The 27,177-nt window shown below is 36.3% G+C and overlaps 1 protein-coding gene across 1 annotated transcript in view; it reads right to left on the bottom strand.

The window, feature by feature from the left end:
* Positions 1 to 234: 234 nt before the first annotated feature.
* GSTCD (glutathione S-transferase, C-terminal domain containing) overlaps positions 235 to 27,177 on the bottom strand; it is a 67,346-nt gene continuing 40,403 nt past the window's right edge. The window contains exons 6-12 of the mRNA XM_010586225.1: positions 16,159 to 16,274; positions 15,893 to 15,937; positions 15,353 to 15,481; positions 10,966 to 11,099; positions 9,149 to 9,179; positions 4,941 to 5,010; positions 235 to 914 (exon numbers count right to left, since the gene is read on the bottom strand). Coding sequence (XP_010584527.1) covers positions 778 to 914; positions 4,941 to 5,010; positions 9,149 to 9,179; positions 10,966 to 11,099; positions 15,353 to 15,481; positions 15,893 to 15,937; positions 16,159 to 16,274 — 662 coding nt within the window. The 3' untranslated portion in view covers positions 235 to 777. The remainder of the gene's footprint in view (positions 915 to 4,940; positions 5,011 to 9,148; positions 9,180 to 10,965; positions 11,100 to 15,352; positions 15,482 to 15,892; positions 15,938 to 16,158; positions 16,275 to 27,177) is intronic.

The raw sequence follows: 27,177 nt of genomic DNA, 5'->3' as shown, positions 1-27,177 counted from the left end.
GAAGCAATATACTTCAATTAGCAGAGGTGGCAGTGAAGTATCCATTCACTGACATCATCGCTAGCTCCTGTTATCTGGTAAGTGGATAATTAGGGGTTTGCTTTCTGTAACTAAACACGCTTTCAAATGCCTGGTTACAGAATCCTTGTGTAATATTTAAAGATAATTTTAAAGTCTTTTTAAAAAGATTGGTAAGTTAGAATACATTTTTGATAAGCAGAATGATGCCCAAAGTATTCTGATGAACTTTTATTAAAAATAATCTTCCTACAGCAGTATGGAATTCTTCAGCAAAGTCAAGCCACCACCTGTTGCACAGCGTTCTTCACTAACACCATAAATTTGATCTTTTCTGTTCCCCTAGCGATCTGCATTATTGGCTGATAACTGCTCTGTTTATGAACACAAATGCAGTTTTGACCATAAATGCAATTTTGAAGCAGCCAAGACAGCTTTACTAAAAAGGAAATCACCTTCCCTTCAATGAGACCAACTTTTTTCTAAACCTTTACAGATGGATATGATTCCATGCACAGTCGTTAGACCCAGAAACTTCTCAGTAAGAGAACCAAAAGTTGCTTAATGATATATTGCAAGTACGATTTGTGATGCTCTGCATGCAGTTCACTTTCTAAGACTTTTTGTGCTGCTTCCTTTTCTGAATGCAATGCGTTCAAGATGTGTGATGTCTGTTTCCCAGCTATGCTTGTATTTGCTGGATGTCATTATGCACTGAAGATTTATGTTCAACCTCAAATCAAATGCAAGTTTCACACCCTAAGTAGGGATGCCCACAAACATATTGTTCTTTGGAGAGCAGCTCTCTGGCTCCATAGATATAACTTGGACAGAGTAGTTATGTTCTTCTGCAGCCCATGCCCGATCCAGATCCACAAGCCCCATACACTGCTTTCCTAAAACGAGAGCAAAAGAAAGCATGGAAACTCTAAAAATGTAGAAAAGTTATCAGAAATGTGCACTTCAATATTCAATGTTAGGAAAACACATCAGTAAGTCATCTAAAAAATAAGTTCTAAAGCTACTTAAAAAACTATCTTAATCTGCATTACTTCAAATAGACAGTCATTAATAGTTCTAAATCACATCCATGACTTGTAACCCTCATTTAGCAAAGATCTTGAGAAAGATTATTAACTCTTTATATATGGAGAAACATAACAGGCACAACTATTTTTAAGTATTCTCAAAACTTACAGAAAAATCCATGCATTAATGTAAAAGCCAGAGGAAGAAAAAAATGCCTAGTTTACCCCGTAGCTCTCTGAACTGCCAAACTTCCACTCCCTTTACAACCATAACTCCTGTACTTTCATCTAAAATCTGAAAAACTCTGGTTATAAAATATCAATGAAAGATTAAAATACCGAACAGTGATCCAGTGTAATGGATTTGAGACTTAAGAATGTAACTGCTTATAAACAAAAATACTAAATTACTAATGAAAACTAATCTTACCTCAGATTTACCTGCAGAAAAAATGGGAAGAATAAATTCAAAGTTTTTTTCTGCTTAGAAGTTTGTATTATGATACAGCCATGCCAAGATGATGGGGCCATTTGTCTTTATGTATTTACTCATTATAATTATTATATTCTGAAATACAGAATTGATTTGTCAGATTGTATTTTTAGCAGTTTAAAACTGTCTTGCAAGAAGGATTTAGTACTTCCCTGAAATGTTTTACCACTAATAGTCATACAGTCTCAAATCACAAACAAGGCACAATCCTGCTTCAGTCTCAAAGCCAATGATCCTACCTCTTGTCTTGCTCCTGACAGAATCATACAGTTAAATATATTTGGGATATGAGATGATGGGAAGAGACAGGAGCACTTATTCTGTTTACCATCAGGATACAAGTCTGGCATTTCAAACTACCCTCTGGAACTTCCTACCCCTCTCTCCTGAATATATACAGAGCCTGTGTACCTGTACCATTCCAAGCCCTGGTATGCATCTGTTACGTGCCTGTAGAAGTTTTGGGTAGGTGGCACAAACATGCCCCTCCTCAGTATCCTTGTATTTCAGAGCAGCTGGTGCATATCACACTTTAATACAGTACTCAGTCCAATCTACTCTGTCTTTCCACAGCAAACCGATGGCCCGAAGTATTTTCTCCTTCTCAGCTGAATTCGTTAGTTACAAAAGAAATTCACTACTTTGACTTCACCAACATTATGACATTTGGACTCTGTTCTATTGGTGGCTTGGAATTTGGGAGGGCTAGTAATTGGGCAGGAGACAATTTAGAGATACAATAATATGGTTAGGCCTGAAAAAAAAGCTGTCAAACTCAGTCCTGTATGGATTTATGTGTTGCAGGGAGAAATTACCAGTTTATATAACCAACCAAGATAGATACCCATAAATTACTTCTTGTGACACTATTCTCCTACATTTGTGGTTTCATAGAAAGTCACCTTCTGCGGTTGGTTGAACAAAATGGCACGTACACACTCCTGCCACTGAGAGCGATATCATTATTATTCAAAGTGTACACACTAAGGGGCAGTTGGGATTGTCAGAATTGGGGCCTGGGTCCCCGGGTGCTCTCAGTAAGACCGTGTGAGCAATCATGTGCCTCAGTAAGACATGGAGCAGTTCTGTGATGAGACAGAATAAATCAGGTGGGCTGTAGCGATGTTCACAAAACCATTCAGTATGTTTGCACTCAGGTCCCACTGCTGCATATAGTGGATAAAACACACATGTCCAGTGAAAATGGGAAACAGAACTTTGTTCATTTAAGAGGGAACTGCTGTGTGTAGGGGAACTGGGTTCAACTGCATATTTTTACGTTCACAGATACTCCAGAAATCGGTGATAACTCCTTTGACAAATGTGTTGTTTCTGCTATGACAGTCACAGACAGAATGCTGCATTTTAGTGCTTTAGGGGCTTACAGGTAGTGAAACAAAATGATCTATCACTTCACTGAAGCGGCATCAATTCAGTGCTAAAATTGCTAAAATACAGTTTACAATACAATCCTAAAATATTCAAAAAGTAGCAGAACGAGTCATTTTGCCACCATTTACAATAGAAAAGAAAAAGTCTCCACCTGTTCAGGAATATTTTCATTAAATGAAATATATGCAGTTTTCTCAATACCTGATCATGCATTGCACGAAATTAAATTAAAAAATAATCTCACCATCGCTGTACACTGATCTGATTCAATCTTCAATTATTTGCAAGCAAAACATAAAAGTACCCCAATAAGATTCCCATAAACCCAGAAACTGAACTGAAATGGGAATGATCTTCACTGAAACAGATTAGTATTACATGGAACTTAAAGAAAAAAACATTCTTTAAAACAGAAAAGGCAATGATGTAGGGGAAGGGAGAGGAATAAGATTTATGTTTGGTTTTTTTATCAGGGCAAAGCATATAAAAGTTAAATTTGTGAAAAAAAATTGCAGTTTCAGAGATAGAGAACAGATAAAAGTTACAACCTTTCAAAAAAGTTTTTTGAGTCCTTTTCCAATTTTCAGTCCACCTGGCAAGCAGCAGGGGACAATGTGGGGTGCTACACTGGTAACTGAATACTGCCCTTCTTAAAAAATTTTTTTCAAATACTGTGATGATAGCAGAAGAGCTGACAAATTTATTATAAAATAGATAGTTATCTCAGAATCTGTATTATTTTCTTTTTGTGCAGTGAGTATAGGAAATACTTTGAATTCTTCAAATTAAGCTTTTTAAAAACATTACTTGCTACTACTGCTTTAATATACTTTCTAAATGCTTCTTGCAAGCCAAGAATGCACAGTTATACCCTGAGAGTTCCCAGCCCCTTCTGTCTTTTCTGACCTGGAAGCTAGTTTATAGCTTCCATCAGAACATTAATACCAGACAGGAGCACATTATACCCTTTTTTAAGGCAAAGAATACTAGAATATTGCACATAATGAAGAAATTACTTTGCTTATTCCAAATATTTGAAGTGTTATGTATTTTGCTGTCCTTCTGACTAATGAAATTCCTGCTATCTTAGTGATAGCTTCTTGCATTTCTTTTCCTCAGAAATCATTGACACCTGACCAAGAAACTAAAATCTCAGGAATCGACTTACTTTGGCTCTTAATTGCACAGAAACGACCTAACAGAAGGCAGCTGCTCTTACTCAGAATGGCAATGAAGTACAAACCTGAAACAGAACTGATTACCGAATGGTAAAAATTGAGTCATGCACTGCTGTAGCTGTAACATGTTTCCCCACAATGGGAAGGCTGGTACCCCAGGTAAGGGGTTAGCCAAACCGTGTTCATGGCAAAGTCTTCAGATTTTAAATATTATTCATTATTTAAAACAAACAAACAAACCAACCAAAAAAAACAACAGAAAACCTTCCTGTTTTTTTCTAAAATTATTATCATGACCCTAATAATGAGGTGGCCCAAATAGATCTGTATGCTCTTAAGCCTGCCTGTACCAAAGCTAGCCCAACCTCTGCAATTTAGCCTTATTGTTTCCAGCTGGCATTAGATGTTTGCCCTTCTAAGAGAGTTATCACCAGCGATTACAAGCAGGACAGAGGATGCACACTGAAAATCACTACTATGAATAGCCTGTGCTTTTATATAAGATGAACTGGCAATAGCAGGACTTTAGTGAACTTTACAAAGACCTCATTCTTTTCAGAGAATGGTGGGAGAAAAAAAAAAAAGTGAAGCAACAAAAATCAGTAAAATGCAAACCCTCTATCTCATATTGGTAATTCTGAAAAAAGAAAAGAGTTTCCACGCCATAGTTCAGAACAGCAAGAGGTGAAATGTGAAGAAACTCAAATTTTTCAAGTGTTATGTGAAGACAGCAACTTAATGCCCTGTTCATAAATGTACTACTTCTTCCTTTATATATCAAGGTAAAATCATTACTGAGATCGTTTACACAACAGCTGCAGAAATTCATACCAATTAGCCTGCGGTCAGGTGGAAGCTGCACAGCTGTCTGATCAGCAAATCTGCAAAGGATCATGTGCTCCTAGAAACACAAAAAAGTATAGAAATTTGGTCCAGTAGCATTTCCATCTTCCAAATAAAGTAAGAAAAATCTGATTAAATGTTTAGAAGTATCAAAACCACTATCATGTGGAAGACTATATTTCTAGAAAAGTTATCTGTGTGCAAATCCTAATTTTGATACTGCTTTGGCTTGTAAATATGTGTGTAAATCAAGTATTTGTAACCATGACCACGTTTCTACTCATGAGTATTTGTTTCTTGCCAAATTTTCTCTTAATTCTCTGCAGCAGTTGAATTGGATGCAATGTATACAAGACAGCATTCTTCAAAGACATACTGTAGACTAATTTTGCCTTCAATTACTGATGAGCAACACAGCCTTCTTTTAGCACAGTCATCATGTGGCAGCATCTCTGCATCAATAAACAGCCAGGACAAAATTCTTAAATAGGTGATTTGAACTACTGCACATTTCTCCCAAGCAGTGATTCTGAATCCCAGAAGTATCATCTTGTGGGTGAAGCTTCCCCTGCTCTGCCAAATCCATTCAAGATCAACCCAAAAGATCCTGAAGGCAAAACTGATCCTGAAGGCAAAAGATACCTGGCTGTGAATAAGAAAGCTTCCTACAAGCACAATCCACTTTCAAACTATCCCTATTCCGCTTAAAAGTTTTTGCAGAGGCTTCTACAACAGCTGCTGTTGACTTCTTCCTGTCCTGTCACCCAGGGGTATGGTGCAGTGGAGGGTTAGCCCCACCACCTTACTCCCTGCTTAGATCACTGCAGAAGCAGGCAGAACCCCATCCTCATTTGCCTTCAAAAAACACCACCTATGCTAGCGTAACGGTTTCTCAAAGACAAGCCAAGCCAAGGAAGACAAGTTAGCCAGATGGTGAGAGAAAAAGCCTTGAAGGTGTAGCAATGAAATTAATGCTCTGATGACAGCTGTGCTCTTTGGAACAGCTGCAATATTAAGTACAGGACAGAGTAAATCAGAACCATTTTAGAACTGTACAACATTCCCCAAGTCTCCTATAATGTCATGGGGAGAACACAGAAACGAACAACAAAAAGTGCTCTGCTAAGCAAAGCTTCAGAGCTATAGTTCTGAAAAAAGGACATGTGTCTTGCAACAAAAAGAAAACTTTTTATTTATTTATTTATTCTTGCCTGATATAAAATGATGATTTTAAAGATTTGGTTCCTGTAACAGATGGAGAGAGCAACTTCACCTGAGGATCCTTCAGCTTCCTTCAGTATCCTGAAGTAAGGACACTTACTCCTGCTTTTTATTAGGGGGACATAAACGTCCAAAAGTCTTCATTTCACAAAAAACCTGAATGAAATCCCATCTATATTAAATCAAGATGGTAACTCCCTCCACAGTACACTCCATCCAATTCACAAATTTAATAGACACCTGACCACAAAAAGTTTGCCCATGTATTATAAATAAAAATATCGCTACTTGATACTCAAATATTACTCATTTAAATAAATTTACAATATCTTGAGGTAGGGATATTTGTTCCCTAGTACAGCTCATTCACATGAATGTTTTCAGCTCACAGCTCCATATGAGAACAAGTTATAACATGTTTAGGACTTAAACATGTTATGCCCAGTCAGTTCAGATCAAATATGGCTATTTTTGTAGTACTAAAGAGCTGAAAATGTTAAACCCAGGTATGATTACTGGAGAATGGAGGAGAAGGAGAGCCCCAGGCAATGTGGCTGCTGTTAGGAGAGAAGAAGCAGTGATAGGCAGTGTGGGGAGAAAAAGAGGGATTCAGAGGAAAGGAAGAAGATCCACGTTAGCACAGAACCCCTCACCAGCCTTCAGGCACCCAACATAACCCGCCTCTGCAACATCAGGTTCTCAGCTCACCCGACTCGCCACTTAACCTGAAAATCTGGACTGACTCTAATGCCTTGGCTTCCTACAGAGATGATCCAAAAAGTTAAACTAGAGCCTAAGTCATGACTGCATTGTTTCCCCATGACACAGTCTTTAAATTGTCACATTCCCTGTTGGTACAAATAAGAAGGAAAGCATTTCTAAAATAATGAAGATAAGAATTATAAACTGCCCAAACTTTGTGTGTCATAAACAGTTAACTTGCTTACTAGAACACCCACACCTTCAATTCCTATTAAGTTTTCAAAGCTGTATGTGCAAAGTTATTCAGTTTTACTTTCCAGTTCTCCTATGGGGAGAGTGTCTTGACAAATAGTCCCAAAATGTATCATAGTAAAAATCCACAGCTATCATAACCTTATTCTTTGCAGCTATAAACTAATGAATTACAGCATAATGCTCTCATCAAAAAAGTTTTGGAACTGCCAGACTTCTGGATATCTTTTTAGATCTCACCAAAATGAAAGATAAGAGAAATGAATTTAAAATGGGAATTGGAGGGGGGTGACACAGACAATGTCTGGCTAACACATGGCAGCTTTGGCTACCAGCCAATAACCTGTAACAATTTATTAATATGAAATATAAAAATGCATATAGCTAGCTGTATAACAAAAGTTATTTATAACTAGGATTATTTGAGGCACCAACCAGCCTAGACCATTTGTATAGACGCTTACATTATTAAGAGCAGCAATAATTTTTAACATTGTCCTTGGTCCCTGTGCCCTTCTGCAACACAAATAATAAAATGCTGGAACTTCTATAGTGTTGACAAACCCTGTGATTTAAACCTCCATGGATTAACAGATTAAGAAAAAAATTCACTGAGCTTTAATGAGATTATAGATACTATCCTAGTCTAGGCATCCTTGACTTTATTGTTGTCACCATCTTGCTCTCTACTGTCAACAGGTCTACTTTTAATAATAAGTTAGTAAATAAACTTCTTCTGAACTGAAACCCGAGTTCTTCATGATTAGGTGTTAGAAACATATAAACGTGTTGAAAAGAATGTTAATCAAGGGGAAAAAAAAAGGCAGGTCCAAATCCACTGTGCCGCTTTTATCATCCCAATCTAAGGGCATTTATTTCCATGTAAATTAGTAAAGTGTACATAAAGCGTCATGAAGATAAGATTAGCGTATTACCAGATAACTGAACTTCCCTACATAAAATGGCTGGAAATTATATGAAGTTTTTAAATGCCCTCTTACTTGAGGATTAAAAAGGATAATCTCAATTTTCCTGCTACATATAGCATCTCTGCTATGCTCAATGTCCCAAAACCCATCTGGATATTAGAAATACCATCTCTCTCACATTTCTGTTACAAAGGTTTATTCTGCATCTCCAAAATTCATTTCTATATTGTAAACACCAAGAGCCTTGTCTGGGATTTGACATGTAAACTTAGTAATAGCCTTGCTTCTCTCAAATGGAAACATTCTTTCCATGCCACATTAAGTGCGTCTAACCTTCAAACTTCTGGTTGCTCATCACTAACTAGTTCCAACGCACTAGACAAAGCTTAACAGATCAGTACCAGTTGTCTGCTGCCCACCTCTCTGCTCCTGTCCTTTTTCACTCCCCTGTTATCTGTTATCTTCATTCTGTCAGATCTGCATGCCTCATTGATTCTTTCTCCCACTTTTCTCTGAGACTATCTCCACACAGACTCTGGCTCCCCAGGGTCAAACCACATTTGAATATTTTTGAAATAATTTTGAATAATGTTTTTAAAACAACACTGTATAAAATTCTTGCTGATGAGTATAAGCTCTTCCTACTCACTATGTCCAATCTTCAAGACACAAATCAGGGGGCGAAATCTAATGTTTATCAAAAAATATATCTATAAAAGCAATAATTTTACCTAAAATATTATCAGGCATTTCAACAGTATAAACAGTTGTATTTAAGACCTAAATAAATTGGTATCCTGTAATTGTTAACTGATACATGTTGAAGTATCTTAGGAATGGCTCGCTTATACATTATGATAAAAAAAAAAGTTCTTTTGTGGAGAAACTATTTAATTTTATTGAAGAAAAAAAGCCTTAAAAAAGGAATGGTGGAGAGAAAGCTACACAATGACATCTGTGATACTAATGAACATTTCACATAACACATGCTTCTCCTTGCAATTAAAAGATAACCACTTTATTTCATTTGAGAAGATGACCCAGTGAAATGCAGGAAACTGCACATAACCCTTCCCCAAACCTTTTACATACCTTGTAGGACAAAACTTCTTTGAACTGATGACTGAAAAAAAAAAGACCGATTCAATTAACATCTAAAAAAGCAGAGGTGGAAAATAGAGCAATCATTACATACTTGAACACATTTTAAACAAAATAGCAATATCTGTACCCTACAAAAAGGCATTCAAAAAAACCCAGAAACCATTACAGTTCTAGTTCACTAGAAAAGGAAGAACTTATTTGGTGGTGTCTTTTTTTTTTTCTGTTGTATTATTCATAAAAGTTCTCTCTTTAAATCATTATAAATACAAACAAAGATTTACTGGTGTTTCCACACTGTCACATAAATACTTCATATTACATGTACACAACCTCTAGACATGCATATTTTGTTTGTATCACAAAAGTGCCTTTACAATGGAATTGAGTACAGAACACAGGCAATATGGGGATATGGACAGGCTATCATGTTTTATGATCATATCAAATAAGGCAAAAAGAAAAAGCAAACTCTAAAATGTAGCTCGAGCTAGGGCTGATAATTTTCTACATAGGCTTATGATGTGATATTCAAAATTTTAGCAAACACAAAACCATAATTTACATTCTTGCAACATCTACAGCAACAAAAGTTTTCTAACTTATTGAGCATTTCCAGACTTCATGATCTAAAACCACAACTGGTCAAAAATTAAACAGTATCCAGGCAATTTTAAAACAAGTCAACAGAGAAATGCTATATGCCTGCTAACTTTAGAAGGCTTAAAATTTTATTGCCTCTTCCTTAAGAATACTTATTTGTTTTACTGTGTCACAAGAGAAAACAAAAAGGGACACACATAAAGAGATGGAAGAATAAGACTGACTAAGAAAACACTGTTAAATGCAAAGTTTTTCAAACTGACAAATTCTAAATATTTACTCTCCATGCACTTCTGTGACAGCAAACTTCAATATTATAGAAAAATATGAAAAAACATCCATTTAACATGGATGCATAAGATTCTTTTAAATTTGTCGATTCCTTTTAAGACAGCATATTTCAATTTCTTATTTTAGCAAATATATACCTAAGACAATGTTGTAAATCCTAGTAGAATTAAATCTGATTCATTTTGGACATCCAAAATGCAAAGCTCAGCTTTACGAAAAAAAAACCCCTCAACCCTCTTCCCCCATCTACTCCTGCCTCAGAAAGCTGTTAGCCTCTTATCTTCTGCCACTTTATGCTTACCTTTTCCTTTTATTTATATCACAGGCATTAAAATTCTTAAGCCTAAGATATATAAGTATCTCCAACATGGCAGATCTGAAGACGACAAAATAACGACACAGTCCATTGAAAAAGTATTAAAAATATGAACTGAAATACAGGAGAGCTTGTCTACTTGGGAATAAATCAGAAGAGTTTCACACGCAGTAAACTGTGGTATAAAGCAGATCCATTTCTTTAAGCTGATTGCCTACATCTTTCTCCAATATTAAAATGTCAATTCCCCTTCTTACAGTAATTTTCATGAGTTTTCTATTAACTTTGTGATTTCAAGGTAAAAGGTCTGGGTATTACACAGATTCCCACATACGGTATCTACTATGTTGATGGTATAAAGTCTTCTGAGCTATGAAAAGATAAATCCAGACAAAAAATAACCCAGGAATTACCAATCTGTCTCCCTTTCAGGACAGGTTTGCAAAGAGAAACAGGAGGAAACAGTTGCATTGTATCTGTGAACCAATTTAGCCTAGACACTTGCAATGATCTTCAGTTGATTAATTCTATATGTTTAGTATTTTCTTCCTTCATTTAAGTTCATGTTTTAAAGCTTGTCTTGTTAGCTTTAGTTTACCTTCGAGGATATTTAAACTTCACTGTGTTTTGAATGAAGCCATAACAACAAGGTGAGATGACAAAGGCTGCCCGTGCTTTGATGCAGTGGTCGATCACCATGTCTGTTGCCACACCACATGCATGCAGAGCCACCTAGAGCATTAAAAACAAAAAACAAACAAGCAAATTCTTTACAGCAATAGTCTAAATACAATCCTGTTGCAGTATTTTTTTGGTTGACCAAGTTACTTAAACATATGAGGAAGTTTTTGCAATGAAAGCTTTTATGCCAAAGGCCTGGTCCTTAATTCCTCAGTTTTTCATTCCTCTCCTTCATATCTATGCTGAGGAAAATTTATGGCCTATTCCATTAACAAGGGTACTATCAACACTGAACAAGGGTCACTCACCAAAAGCAGTCAAAAGGTAGGTGCACTGCATTGTGATATCAAATAAATTAAGAACGAAGATCCAGAAAGTTATTAAAAGAAAAACTACTGTGGTGATTAGACAGAAGTTTTTGTCAAGCAAAAAGGACTTTGAAATACAAAGAACTATTTCAAAACTGGATTTCAACTTACCAGTAAGAAAAGTAACAGATATACCTGAAGGTCACATTTAAAGGACAACATTTACACATAGATTTTGATCATTTGATTGTAAGGTATTGTGTAAAAACTTCAGAAAACAAAAATTGGTGGGGAGGGGAAGCACCAAATACAACTTCCCCTCCTTTTCTTTTTTTTTTTTCTCCTTATTCTTTTCTTTCTTTTTCTTAGCGATGGGCTCTCAAACTAAAACTAGAACGCCATTCAATCACCACAGCTACCTGCGAGCATTGATGTGTGTTTGGGCAACACACAGGTTGCACAGAAATTCTTCATGCTCTCCTACAGAAAAGCAAGTCATTGCTGTACTCAATATATTGCAAGGGAAGGCAAGCAGCTCTCTCCTATCAATACCTGTGATACCAAACGGGCCAGGTGAAATGGAGGCATTACTTTCTCTGCCTTCTTCCACGTAATCAGTAGCTCAAAGAGTAAGCCTGGTGCATACACATTGCTCTATGTTTTCATTAAACTAAGCACATTTTGAGGCACATTTTTAATTTTATGCAACGGTGTGGATTTGTAAAACTGCATTGTTTGCTTTTTGTTCACTGTAAATTTAGGAAAAAGGTTTAAAACTACAAAGCTCAGATTTCAGGGTTCAAAGTTGTTTTTCAGGGTACAGCAACTGAAAGATAAAAACTTTGCTCTCAGATATAGATTAAAACAAAGACTTTTTTGTTGGCAGACTGCTTGATGTAAGCTCAGCTGAGCAGACCATTAATCATCAACTGAACTTTAACTGCATACAGATGGTAACAAATATTCTTGTCTCAAGCAGAACATTAAAATATTAGTAAGAAAATAATTTTAAAATTAAAGTTTTCTGCTTGTATGAATTTAACAACAAAAATAAAACTAGTTTAACATCAGAAATAGATTTTTTAATATCACAGCTATTAGATTATCATGGAATATAACTATAGTTACTTCCTCATCTATCCAAGCAGAAAACAAAGACATCTGCTTTGCTTGCATGTTTGGAAAAGAGACCTTAAAACAGCAGCAGATAAAACCAGTAGCTTTGCTGAGCCTGTAGGAACTTTTACACCAACTGACTTCTTCTTTCAGTTTCTCAGAATCAATTTAGTTAAGCAAAAAAATCACAAATAAAACTCAAGACAAAGCTTTCTCGGGATATTCTATAAATTAAACTATCTGAAAAAAAATAAGAAGTGAGGACTAATGCAGACAATGTATTTGGTTCACAAATCCATATATCTGTAGACACAGCAAACCCAAGTGACCCCTGAAGAGAGCAACAGAGCTAACGCAGTGTGAGACCACTGCCCTGTATTACTCCTCTGGCACCACAACTCCCCAGAACAGGCTCAGGTTCATGAAACCTCAGACTCACTTTAATGATCTTAAAAAGAAAAGAACTCAACGCACTCAAAAATACACTCCTTCCCAAACAAACCTTAAACTTTTCAACTTGTTCTCATAAATTAGCTGAGATATTGGGAGTACTATAGAAGTATTAAAAACAACTAAGATCTCAAAGACTCCTCCGGGTGTGGCATGTAAATGAATACTGCAAACAAATATTTGGAAGCTCTCACTTTTAGACTGAAATCCTTTATTGTGGTTGGTGGCTGTACTACAACATGTAGTAGTACAATGTACCAGTACGTCTGGCACTCAAACAGGTTGTTTCAGAACCTTTATCTTCATTACCACAACAATCCACAAGGGCAGAAATTTTATGTGGAGCAAAACGGAAGTAGTTGACAATTTTTTTTTAACCTGCTTTTGAACTTCTGGCAGGTAACAGATAAGAAAATAGCTAAGTAATGCAGATTTGATGTCAAGGTAAATAAAATGCATATAAACACGTTTCAAACTAATACCAAAAGCATTAGTCACATCCATTTTTCTATACCTCTTTAAGTTTCAAGTACTATAACCAGTGAACTTCTTATCATGTCCACTCTCACATTTACACTGTACAGTCTTACTGAAAATGGTGAAGTCTTGCAATGAGTGACAAGCTTTACAAGCCTCAGATGATGGGTTTAGAAATGATGCATTGCCACACTTTGTTCATAACTATGTATTATGGTATTATATTGTCTTTTTTGTATCAGACCAGTGTTTATGACATCTAAACTTTGCATTATTTACCTTCAAACACACCAAACACTTGTGCTACTGGTTAGTAAACCAGCCAGCTCCTGTCTTAAATGTAGCTGCATAGGAAAGTTAATCCTGAGTTAATGAGCTAATCCAGAAGAGTGACTCATGGTATGATACAAACTAATTCTGAAGCTGAGATTGATTGAAAGGGAAAGCTCCAGGTTTGTCTGTTGAATAGTTTACAGAATCAAGTCAAAGAAACTGAAATCACAGGCCTGGAAATGAAGAATTTCCACGTGAATTTTTCTGACATATACTTCAATATTTTCCTTGTCACAAAACTTAAGAGAGAATGTAACACTTTTTCATTAAATAAAAACTCCATGGAGATATTTAACTTAGTATTAATGTTAAAAATAGCCCCCCAAAACTGAAGACAGGAACTCCAATGATCACAAAATTGGAGACTCATTTTACCAAAAAACTATTACACATTTCACACACAGAATTCAGTAAATTATTCATGAGATCCTGATTTTTTGAAGTAGATCTCTAGTTCATCCACTGCGATTTATATGACAATGTAGCACAGAAAATAAAGCTAGACAATTGGAAATTTACACTTGGAAGAACTGGGCTAAAATTATTTATTCTCTCCTCTTTCTCCTGCACTATATTTCTTTTCCTTTATTAAATAAACCAACCAAATAGTTAAACAGCACTGTTCATGTACCATAAACCTTCAGCATTAAGTGTCCTCAGCTACAGCCAAAAAAGGCCTTTGGATGGATGATTTAAAGAACAGTCAGACTTGCACTGAAAGCTTGGGGCTTTCTGCAAAAGTTCATATTCTATTAACAGAATATAAAACTGGAAGACGGGAATCTTGACAGAGTTACAAAAGACTATTTATGCCTTACTCTTCACTAGGGCTGCAGAATTCTGGAGAGGACATTCATCTCATTTACTTTTAGGGTCCAACACAGATGCTTTGAATCAGTATTCAAATCAACTAGTTTGCTCCTGCAGAACTCAGATTCCTGCTGTGGTCTGCTCATTTACAGTTAACTGGGAGTCAGAATATCACCTGTTGACTGCAGTAGGAGTGCTCAGTGCAAGTCCTACAAAACTGAGATATCATTCTGCCTTTATAAATATAGCTCGAGTATACGTTACACATTGAATACACTTATGTATCATAAATATAACATTCTCTCTGTCATGATAGTTCCTTCTCAGTTTTGCTTCGTGTACTCTTGTTTGCTTGATCTTAAAATGCTTTTACTGTCACCTAACTACACTTCTGATCTCACTTTACTGTACTCAGGCTTAATTTGAGCAACAGTATGCTTCTCTTCCCACCTTCAAAACCTTCTTCAGAGTATATCCTTTACTGAATCACTGATTTTAAAATGCCATGACTAAACCCAAGAATCTACCCCACTTTTTCTTCAACGTGGTCAGGCAGCATTCATATATTTGTATTTGACTGGAGCAGACATTTCTTTCTTCACTCATGCAATACAAAAGTGATGCCAATTTGCAACAAATAAATCCAAAACTAACTTAATACAGATCAATATAACACAGGTGCTTCTCATAGCATCAAAAATACCTGTCTGTAAGGACATACAGAATTTTCTTCTCTCAGGTATTTTAGTTGTTTTAAGAATAATTAACCAGTCACTGAAGTTTTGATGCAGAAAAGGTATAATCACTTACCCCAATGTTAAAAGTCCCATTAAAATAGTCCAAATTTGCTTGAATGAACCAGATGTTGTTTAAACCTAGTTCATCACTTCTGTCTTTAGCACGGATCAGAGACAACTCCTTATTTTCTATGAGCACCACCTAGATTTCATACATAGGAGAAAGTAAGACAAAATAATATTGAGAAATCAATGTACAAACTACCAACAAGTACAAAACTTTGTAGTTTAGTTGAGAAAACCTCTAAATTACTTGTGGCAGAGCTTGAGATCTCCACAATTATTAACAGGAAAGCCAACAACAATGGAAGGTATTTAATACTTGCCAATATCAATCAGCTTGCAAATATTTTATATCTTCCTATAACTTCTGTTTTCTCAGAAAAGCACCACACACATTTGGGATTATGCTAAAAATCTGCATGTTTCAAATCTAAATCCTCTGCTGAGACAACTGTGTCTTCATATTTATTCTCCTTACATGCACATCTTTTTAAGATGATTACCAGAGACCAAAACCTCATACTGTCTGTACTTTTTATTTAGAATTTACCTGACATGATGGCATCATGTGAGCAAGAACAATTCCAACATGGCCCTGTGAAAACAAAAACAAACAACAAAACCTGAGTGACTTTTCAGTGTCCCCTGTTGTTGACTCATTACATGATAAGCATCCCCTAACCAGTGACAGAACCTTTGAAAGCAGCTAAAATTTCAGTATTTGTATTTTCGCTTTGCTTTGTGGCAGCAACCACCTAGAACTGCAAAGACGAAAGCTGAAAGAAATTGCATCATGTAAACAAAAATATACATTACCCCTCCACTGCAAAAATCCACAATCACATCTCCAGGCTTAGCAAGCTTTGTCACCGCTGCTACCAAATTATTCAATTGCTGCTGCTTCCTCAGAGCCCGGTCTCTAGACATCTTTCCTGGGGATGATAGAGAAAATGCCTAAGTAGTGATCAGCAGTTCTCAACATTGATAATTTTAAATGGGTAACAGCAAAGCATTGCAAATGAAATTTATGGAACACTGGCTGGAACACTTGGGCATCCAAACCCACTTTGAGCTAAATTCACAAATATTTGGTAGAGCTTTCTCTATAGCTTTAGCATATTTAAAAATCTACTTTCCAGTTGTTGCTGTTAGTGCATCCTTAGGAACAGACTCGTATAAACTTTATATAAAGTAATCAAATTGGTGTAAACTCTAGCCTGATTATATTCCAAACCTGTGAATCATGCCCAGAAACAGAGCTCAAACCCATCCACAGTAAGGTTACCAAAATAAATCCCTATTTACTATACCTATACACTATCCTTAAGCATCTTGTTTTTAAAAGTCATACTTTTTCTCCTGTTAATTTTCACTTTTCATAACAAGCAGCCCTGTTTGTTTAAATGACCCTGTGTGCAAGGAGGTACTTCTCAAAGTGACTACTCCTGCATAGCAAAGTCTGGATTTCCATCACATCTGTAACACAACCAGAAACAGAAATACTATTAATTTCTTTCAAATGTGCTGGGTAAAGTCCAACATACAGTTGCTTCAGATATAATGAATTTGTTTAGTCAGCACTTACATATTTGTAAAGATGCATTTTGTCTCAGTGGGGCTAACAGAGTGCTGACAGACCTATTTAATACTTTTTGTTTGTTCAGAAAACAGTTTGACATAGATATTGACAGTAAAAATATTCATGAGCTCATCTTTACAATAAGAAAAAAGGTACTGAAACAAGTCTCTTGAATGAGTTTTCATGAAGGAGGTTTAGGTGTGCTAAACAATCCAAATGTCCTCTGAAATACGAACATATTTCCTACTTGGAGCACCACATTATATTTGAGTATGGGCACTCTTCAGTTTTGTATTAAATTCATTAACTTTGTCTATTAAAAATACATTGTTTCCCCAGTACTGAGGAGTAGTTTAGAACAAACCCCACAAATCAGTGAAGCTTCCTGGTTACTACAAAAGCAGTTCAAATCTCATCACCATAAATTGCATTTACTATCCAGTTTATTGTTTAAATCTCTATCCTGAAAATGTATTCTTTTGTATTATATTTTATTGTAAATAACATTTCACTTTATAAATTATCCATCAAATTCAACAAACTCATCAGATAAAATCATCACTACATTGCTTTGGGTAGAACGAGAAAAAGAATCACTTTTCAAGATATTACATTCTATACTGTCAGGGCAAAGAAAAGAGAAAAACTCACAACAGAAGGCAGAGGAAATAGGGCAGAGTTCATTCTGCACAGTTATTGCACAGACAGTCATTTAAAAAAGAGTAATGGTGTTTTAAAAAAAATATTCCTAGGTGACTGCACTGCATGGCAACATTAAAATCTGTACTACTTCTTAATGGAAATTAAGAGATTGAACACAACCTTTTCACTTCTTATCAACTTTGTAAGCATAAAATAGTACATTTTATAAAAATAAAACCACTGTTACATTTCAAACATTTTTTACACTTTGTGAAAGTTACCATAAAGAAGAGTCCCAGAAAATTAAGCTTTCGAATAACAAAAATGTATACAAGGACTGTGGATATGAAACCTTTACCACATTATTTAAAATGATACACACATTTTAAGGAATCACCTCTTTCACATGAGTAGATCCTTGGAAAAACCTTTTATGAAAGACTATTCTGGAAACCCTAATTCCTTGTATGCCAAGTATCTCTGTGAACTGTTCCATAGCTTGTCTCTAATTTTCATGTTTCCACGTGATAAACTAATGTTCAAATATTCTCAACACCTACAGTTCTAACTGTAGCCAATGGAAGATGCAGGCATTCCAGCATGTGCAAAATCAAGTGCTGTCATGGTGTTTGAGCTAGAAATTCAGTTTGTGAGGTCAAACCTATAATTTGTTAGGTTGACAGGTATTGTGATATTAATAGCTAGAAAATCCAACACCTAAAAACAACACAAGTAGGTTCTCTGTGTACATGTGTATGTATGCATATACCCACACACACAATCACAATGGATTGTTTGAGTTTTAAAAAGCAGCTGTTGTCCTGCACATAGCTTTAATGTAACTGAGGCTACCTTAACAATATATGAAAAGAACCAAGAAATCTAATTTATATTTGTCTGCTATATCCCACACACCTGAAATACAGCCGTGGGAAGGGGGACACAATTAACAGGGACTTGATAATACAGGCTACTACTTGGGTTTGTTTTCATCAATCAAGAGATCTTATGGTTTTTGTTTCAATTATTTCAATTCTACCTGATAAAGTACTTAATAATTATAGTTGTTGCTCTAAAACAAAAAGAAATGACCAGATACCTTCCCGTTTTATGGAGGCAGCAAGAAACTGAGTTACATTTGAATTCTTTCATCTGATAAGCAAAGGAGCAGCCAAGCAAGTCCAGACTTCCCAAGAGATATAGCTTCCTTAGAAGCCCACTAGAAGCTGTCAACGCACAGTATCTACATCTGACTCAGTCGACCTCCTGAGTATTAAATTAATAAGAAATACTTAACAAAAATATTAGCCTATAGCCTTTAAAAACTCTCTAAAAATTAACTCTTCATGGTCACCAACAAACAAGGTTTCATCCTCCCTTACTGTGCAGACAATAAGTAGCATACATTCCCTTGAAAGATGGAGAAAAACCAAGCTTGAATCAATAGGTCTTTTGTCTGCTCTACCTCCATATTTTGAGCTCGGTAGCTAGAATTACAGAAACACAGCAAGCCGTGACATTGCCTGTAGAGAATGTTAGTTAGCACGGCTAACTAGTCCTTCATTGCAGCAAACAGGTAATAAATTCAACTAAAACTTCTGCATTGAAAAATACTGCAGCTTACTTCACATTTCTCAAGCCCTGTGATGGTAAACAATGCTAATTGTTGTCTTCAAGAACAGTAAAAAAGTAACTTGAAATTTAGCTCTACAAGGCAAAACCTTGAAGAACGTGACCTTTTCCTACAATACACTGAAAGGCCCCCATAAAATGGTTTGTTCCCTTCATAAGAACATAACTGACAGATTGCCACACAGTCCCAGAAAGATTAATTTTCATTTTCAATTAACGGTCACAACAAAAATATTTTATTTGGCTTCACAAATCCAACATTACTGTTAATTCAGCCCTTGTCAAGCAGAGCTTTAAAGTTTCTATGGCACTTAGAGGTCTTGCATTTTGGCACAAAGAAATACAACTTTTCAAAGGCCTTTATTTTTATATTACCTTTTGTCAGTGTTCAAGTTCATATAATCCTTCAGTCCTCAAACAATACTTCCATATTTCTCAAGTTAAACTTGAAAAGTCATTAAAGTTTCCTTAAATAAGTAAAACCCAAATATCACCTCTAAGACTTTAAACCTATTCAACTTTGAAGTCATAACACAGTACAACTGAACACACAGCTACCAAAACATACATATAACACACAATACATGGATTCTCCTATCCCATATAGCAAAACTGTATATGTCTATTGTTTTAGCACAAATATCTTTTTATTAGGTTTTCCATAAGCCTCAGCTAACTAATTCAAATTATAATGTGGGTCTACTTTTCAGAGAAATTCAGGTAGAGTATATTTATTGCTATATTGACTAAGGAGATTTAATTTTAGTACAGCAAAAAGGATCACTAACTATAAAGCAAAAATGACAGTTTTATTATTTTATACTAAGCTGAACAAGGTTTTCTGAAATCAGTGCTTTTTTTTTCCCGGTAGTTCCTTATGATAATTCATCTTATTGTAATTATTTCTTAATACTCAGCTCATATGTCCTTCACCTTGATGATGTTATTTCCTGCTACACTCTTTTTGGTACCTGTTGGCAGGTGAGGAGGTTGTTTGCTTCTTTGTTTTGGGGGTGGATGTTGTGGTTTTGCATTATAGGTGGATTTTTGGTTTGTTTGGGGTTTTTTTTTAACATATAGTATTTGTAAGATTAATATAGCTGTACAGTGGTTCCCATGCAACTGCTAGAAAAAGCAGAATTCAAACAGGTGAAGGATGCCAGCTCAGCTGACATTTATTTACAAGGAAATAGTCTTACTAGTCAGAAATAATAGCACCTTCTTCTAAAGAACTCTGTCTATCTTGCAATAAATACAATTAGCAAGGACAATAACCTTGCTGTGGTCCAGTGGTCAACTTGGTTACTTGAATAATATTCTTCTTCAACTTCAGCTGCTTTAATTCAATCTGTGTGGGCCAGTGCTGAAAGTTGAAGATCTGCCCTCCCCTTTTGCAGGCTGGGGCCACCTTCCAGCTGCCCCCTTTCACTGCACTGACCTGTCTCCCTTCCCCTCCCTCCCAAGAAGGGAACTGTTAGCTTTCAGCCACATCTGTTTCCCACTCTTATTGCATGACCACACGAGAGAAGAGAAGAGAAGTAGCAGGAGCTGGGCCAGCCAGTCTCAGCATCATCCACAAGTATGCCATGGTAAAGACCTAGATGAATTGCAGCCCGAAATACATACTACATCAAAAGGCAAAGAGGCATGTGAGAGGCAAGTGTATCTCAGTCCTCCTCTACCTCTCACCCCCCTTTTATAACGATGGAGGGAGGCAACTTTGATCAGGTAAATAGGATGATTATCTTTTTTGAGCAGTATTTGAATTCAATACAGCAAATAGTGTGTTAGTGGTTTTTACACTTGGGTATAACTCAAAGTGGGGGACCCAGAAAAGAATGTTGAGAGAGAAGTCTGATCACATCCCATATTAGGACTTGAATATCTCCTAACTGATATAAATCTGCCCATTTAAAAGCAAAAAGTTACATTCTTCAGAGTATGGTTTCAGCTTCGGGAATAAAGCAGGCTCTTACTCCAAAGTAGCTGTAAAACAATTAACACCACAAAATGTCCCTAACTGATTCCTCATGGCAGTCTAGATTGTAGAACAACACTGACCTTGGCCCTCCTCTTGTCAGGCTGGGTATAAATTGTTTTCCTTATGTCCAGCTCCCTTATTGTTGCATAGTTTTGTGAAATAATTCAGCCTAGCTGTTTCCAGTGATGCAGGACTAAAAGGTGTCTGTCACTGGGAGTCTGTCTCTTATTTACAAAGAAGGTACTCCTTTACTAAGTGCTTTAAGACTAAGGGTCAGACTTTGAGCTCTGACATGAATGCAGCATTCAAAGTCTGGCCTCTAATACACAAGTAGTTTTGAAAAAGGATTTTGTGTATTTGTTTTTATTGATTTACATTTACATACAGGACAAGGTAATTCGTTTGCAGTAATCTTGCTTCTTCATCTTGAGAATTCTTTCTTTCCTTTGCTAAGAAAAATATAAAAGGGACACCTAAATGTGAAAAATAAATTTGAGTCCATCCAAAAAATGAAGTCTGATCCAGACCAATGCTAAAACAAATCATTTGACATGTTAAAATGAAATTTTACAACCTTATGAAGATATGAAATAGACTGAGAAGCAAGGCTGAAAATAAGAAATGCAAAACCTGCTGAATTTGGTTATAAAAGTATTTCTTATAATGTGGGATACTGAATCTGCTGGAATTGAGAATGACAAAGAAAACATCAGTCAAATTATAAAACAAAAAGGTTTCACTATTTTTACATTTTCTGCTACATCAGTTCCCTTTAAAATCTAAGACAATTAATTTGCACAAAGGGTGAATTTTCCAGATCACTCTCATTGAAAAGTAAATGGAAACATTTAACTTGGAACAGCTTCACAGAATTTTAAAGTGGGTATTTAGCATTTTCATTATATTGAGGAGATAATTCTGGGTTGTCCTACCTGCAGCAATGTATGAAGACTAAGAATCTAATTTACATTTTGGAAGGCCAGGGAACAGAATCATCTGAAACAAAAACCCCTACTTTGAAGCATCACAAAGTATCAAATAGACCTGCAGCCAAAGCTCTATGCTGGAAATTATGTTTTCTTGTAGAGAAAACTATAGCAAACCTTAATTTTTTTTCTGTTTCATTCTTTTGATCTTGTTGCCTTTCCAAGGCCGCCTTCCTAAGGTATACCCAATAGGCACCTTGCAGGTGGGGAAAGTATATGTTTTTTGGCTCTGCAGACAATCTCAGAGAGTTGTAATGTGATATAAAGACGGACGGGCCAGAGATCTCCAAAGACCACTGGGAGAACTAAATGCTCAAGCCTTTTCAAGAGACGTATCTACTAGATGCAGCAGAAAGATGCAGTTACACAAGATGATGGCAACCGTACTGGCTCTTTGAGAGGTAACAGCCCTGGTAGTGCAGTGTTAAATTCCTTTGTCTCTACGACTACTTTGTCTACTATTTCTTTGTGTTAATCCCAAATTCCTTTGTTTCTGCCTCTACCTTGTCTACTATTCCTCTGTCTCTACTACCACTTTTAGGGATCCTCAGCTTGCTTCTCTGTAAGGTGCTACACTGCACCATATGAAGTAGGAATCACTCACTGCTTATTCGGGCATGTCCTAGTGCCATACTCCACATTTACACGGTATACGCACACTTCAGCTTCCTCCTTGGCTTTCCCTAGGCACTGTGACACTGTCCCAGAAAGCAAAACAGCATTTTAGAACAGAACAGAAGTATTGTTTTGTACTTACAAAGACTGCTTGTAAAAATTCTCTTAGACTTTCTTACGCATATGGCCATGAATGAAGCCCTCAAAGTGTAAATCACTTCCTCTATTTAACCAGGTATAAATTCCTATGCAAAAATTAGACTAGAAGGTAAGCTTTGCTACTTGTATCACAGTATCACAGAAAGGGACAACATTAACCATCCTTTTCCCTAATTCTGGATAAAATATTAAAAGAATCCTAAGGTACAAAAGGGAGCTTGCAGGTGAGCTGAAAAACTGCCCACTGAACAAGTCACCAAAGAAAATGTAAGAAAAGCAGAACAGCATCTATGGTGAGCAATCACCTGCTTCCTAACTCTTACATAGATGACTCAAAACAATCCTTCACTATTTTTTAGTTCTCAGAGAAATAGGAGCCTGTTCTATTACATTTAAATTGTTGTGTTTGTTTACAGAGGCTAAAACATTTGTTCAATCAGATACAAGATCAGATAGCTTGGGGTTATTATTTACTCCTTTGCTCTTCCTTTACTTTTGGAAATTGCTATTCTGATCTTTCTTACCAAACATTGGATATGAAAATATATATATGTATATATATCACACATACACACACACGTGTATATGTACATATAAATACACAGATATATATGTGAAAGTATTATATTTTAAGCAAAACAAATGTAGATATTCAACATTAGTTAATATAAGTACACTAGAAACACGCCGGTGTCTCATTTCTTTGCAGCTTGGACTTCCTGCATTGGCTTAACTAGATTTCCTCTTAAAATAGTTTTCCCACTGATTTCATTTCAAAAGTAACTGAACAACAAAAAAATCTGGCTCTGACTGTATAAATATTTCCTTACTTCTGCATCAGAATTTTAATGCATTAATCCTATCATGAAAGATCCTACTTTATCAAAGACATAAACAAAACAGAACAAGTGAGTAATAAAAACCAGCAACATAAAAGGAAGGACTGTGCTTTCATTACTGTTCTCCACACCTTACCTCCTTCCATTTTTATGCTCGCTTTCCATTCACTCTTGGAGAATGGAAGTATAAGCTAAAAATTCAGGGAAAACACTGTTTTATAGATCGGGTTGCAATGCAGAAAACCTCATTTTCCTCTATTTTTACTATTAACATTTTATAAAATAACTTGGTTTATAATATGCCTGTTTGAAGCAGACAGAAAGATATTGTGCTGCCCAGAGTGCATTTTTATGAATAGAAGTAATCAGCAGCCACATTTATCCAAACAGTTCACAGTTCAGAGGAAGGAGGTTTTTTGTTTTTGTTGTTTGGTTGGGGTTTTTTTCACCCTGAGTGGATGTTTATCAAAACATATACTAGAACTATGAGGTTTGGAAACACCCCACATACCTTTACTTGTTGGTAAAAGGGCATGTAGTTGCTTATTTTGTAAAAGAGGTAACAGGTATATATGCCAATTCTACAGCTTCATGTATTTCTAAAAGCAGCAATCCCTATTAAATGAAGAAAATTGCTATTAAGTTGTCTTGGCATAGAGTCTATTTACCTTTTCCTACCAGATCACTGGATATTTTTATTGTTACTTTGTGTCTTAACTTTTCCAGTTCATCACCGCAATAATTAGATTTTCAGGAAAGTTGTGTTGTTTTGTGTTACTTTGTTTTTTAACTAAACTCTAAGGAGGATGTGACTAACAAATGGGTTGACAAAAGCCAACATTTTGTTGCCCAGAGCCTCATTACAGCTAAGAATACATAGCTGCTCTGCACTTTGCAGTTCAGAATGCATCAGTTTTCATTCTGCAAAGACCAGACTTTGCACATCCGAATGTTCCTGGCAAGTTTAAGAGAACTAACAGCATTCATGAAGTTACTAATGTGCACACATATAAAATAACAGCTTTAGCATTCCTTGGGGGGGACGGGACCAAAACTCAAACACCACAAATAAAGCATATAAACTATCCTTATGGAGAATGTATAGCATGCACTTTCAGTCAACAGATAAGGCCAGAAAAGAGAACCTCAGAGTACATATTTTTTACTATATAAAAGCTTTTATGATCAAATGTGGTGGTATTTAGCTACAGTCAAGGGAGTAGGAGAAGAGAACACTACAATGCATGGTTTAAAATATATAGATGTAAGGCAATAATAAAAAGGACAGGAAAGACAACAGAACTCCACGGGAATATTTTATTGGGTTTTTTTAGATAGGACTCCCTCCTGATCTTACTATCCAATCTGCTCTTTATTAAGGCAAGCTTTGCAAAATAGCTTTATCACTTCAGGCATAAAAAAACCCCTTCAACTCACATACACTAACTTGGTGTAGTCTAAAAAGGTCAGACAGCTATGAAAACTGACCTTTGACAACCTAAACAGGAATTTGGCCTGCTTCCTTTTTTGTATTAGAGGATTTTAAGCAACAAAAGAGTAAGTCACCTTTAAATAAAATAAAGATCAACAGATGCCAGTAAAAAGAAATTAAAATTAATGCTGGGCTCCCTCTGAAAGTAACTATGTTCCACTTACCGAAATTTTGGTTTTTTTCTCCAATTGCTTATCTTCAAAACCCATCTTCCGAATATTCAACAAAAAGCAATCCAGACACAAACAGCTAACATCATTTTTACACATCTAATCTAATATTTACACTATTTTAAAACTTTTTTGTGCTAGACTATGAAGCCTTTATATGTACTCAAATTAATGACTGTTATCCACACTAGTATGTACTTGTCGGAGCCACGCTCTTCTAAGTTTTTCACATTGTAACATTGCCAACAGCAATCTTTAGAAAAATCGTGTATCAGCACCTTTACCAAAACACTAGATTTGTTCCAGAATTTGGAGCTACTACACATTTAAGCTAACTGACAATGTCTGTTCATCCTTCTCATTCTGAAGCCTTTGAGATTCATATTTTCAAGCTATTTTTCCAGAAACCCAAAGATTAGGGAATTATTTTGTTTTAAAATGAAAGCAGGCAATATTATACAATCATAGGATTTCAAGGAAGATATCAAACACTGTGTCATGACAGAACTGTGAGGAAAAAATGACATTGCATTTACCCTTCTTTCACTTCTTTTTCTTACATTTATTCAGATACTGCCTCTCCTGCACTCCTCTTCCTTTTTTTCCTTCACCTTTCTCCTTTACCTTCACTTCTTTACTGTCAAGATGCCATAAAGAGAAGTCGATGTGTTCAGAATTCATGAGCAACTGCAGGACCTCATAACTGACCCTACTGGACTACATGACCACCTGAGGTCTCTTCCAACCTGAATTATCTTATGATTCTATGAATGGATATGTTACAGGTAGTAAGAGTGCTAAACATCTTGCTCCAAAAGCAGATGTCTGAGCAAACGCAGTACAGCAGAGAGATTTGCAACAGCTTTACAGTAGTGGTGTTCCTTTAAATTTACATCTCCTGTCCTCACCTTACCTCCCCTGTTGCTGTTACCTAAGCAGTCAGCCCATTTGCCTTTATCTTACGCTCTTTACGTGCCCAAACCCATCTATCGCTTATAGCAAAGTGTTTGAGTAAGATCAATACCAACCTTAAAAAGTGAAAAACGATAAAACTTTTGGGAAAGATTAAAGGAAAGAGAAAAGCAACCTCTGCTGTGCTAGATGCGGAAAAAGGTCTCTGACCCCAAAAGGAGTGCTGTTTTACCTACGCACAATATTATACCAAATCTCAGCAACATCCAGACTTGCGAGGTAGGGGCTGCTCACCTTCTGCAAAATTTCTTCAGATGAAGATATTGCTGCCTGACAACAAAACAGAATCAAATGGTGTCTTTACCTCTCACAAGCCTAATATACTGACTGACGGCTACTGTCTTGCTGAGAAAGGGGAACAGCTAATTCCTGCTGGACTCACTGCTCACCGGGGACTAAGAGCTGTTGTCTCTTGCAGAAACAGGAGAGCTCCTTCCCAGCAGGAACCAGAGAGGGGCCCCTGCTGAGGTCAGAACAAGGGCTAGAAGCCCCTGCCCTTCACACTCACAGCTGTTCAGCAGGATCTTGCCTCCAGGGGACCAGCTCTCTGCAGTTTAGAGGCAGCCTATTTACAGTGCGTGCAGGAACATAGCAGATTTCCCTTGCTGCACTGCTTATGCTGAATATCTATAACTTGTTGTTAAGAAAAAGGTAAGAGCTAAATGCCTCTGTACAGTAAGGAGTACTGAATCACAAGTAGTTGAAGGGAAGACCAAAGAAGCCTTCTGATACATATCATCTCATTAATTCCCACCACAGCCTCCAAAT

This window comes from Haliaeetus leucocephalus, unplaced genomic scaffold, assembly GCF_000737465.1.
Source record: "Haliaeetus leucocephalus isolate CR32 unplaced genomic scaffold, Haliaeetus_leucocephalus-4.0 Scaffold140, whole genome shotgun sequence".
Lineage (NCBI taxonomy): Eukaryota > Metazoa > Chordata > Aves > Accipitriformes > Accipitridae > Haliaeetus > Haliaeetus leucocephalus.
This window is presented reverse-complemented; position numbering and strand designations above follow the sequence as displayed.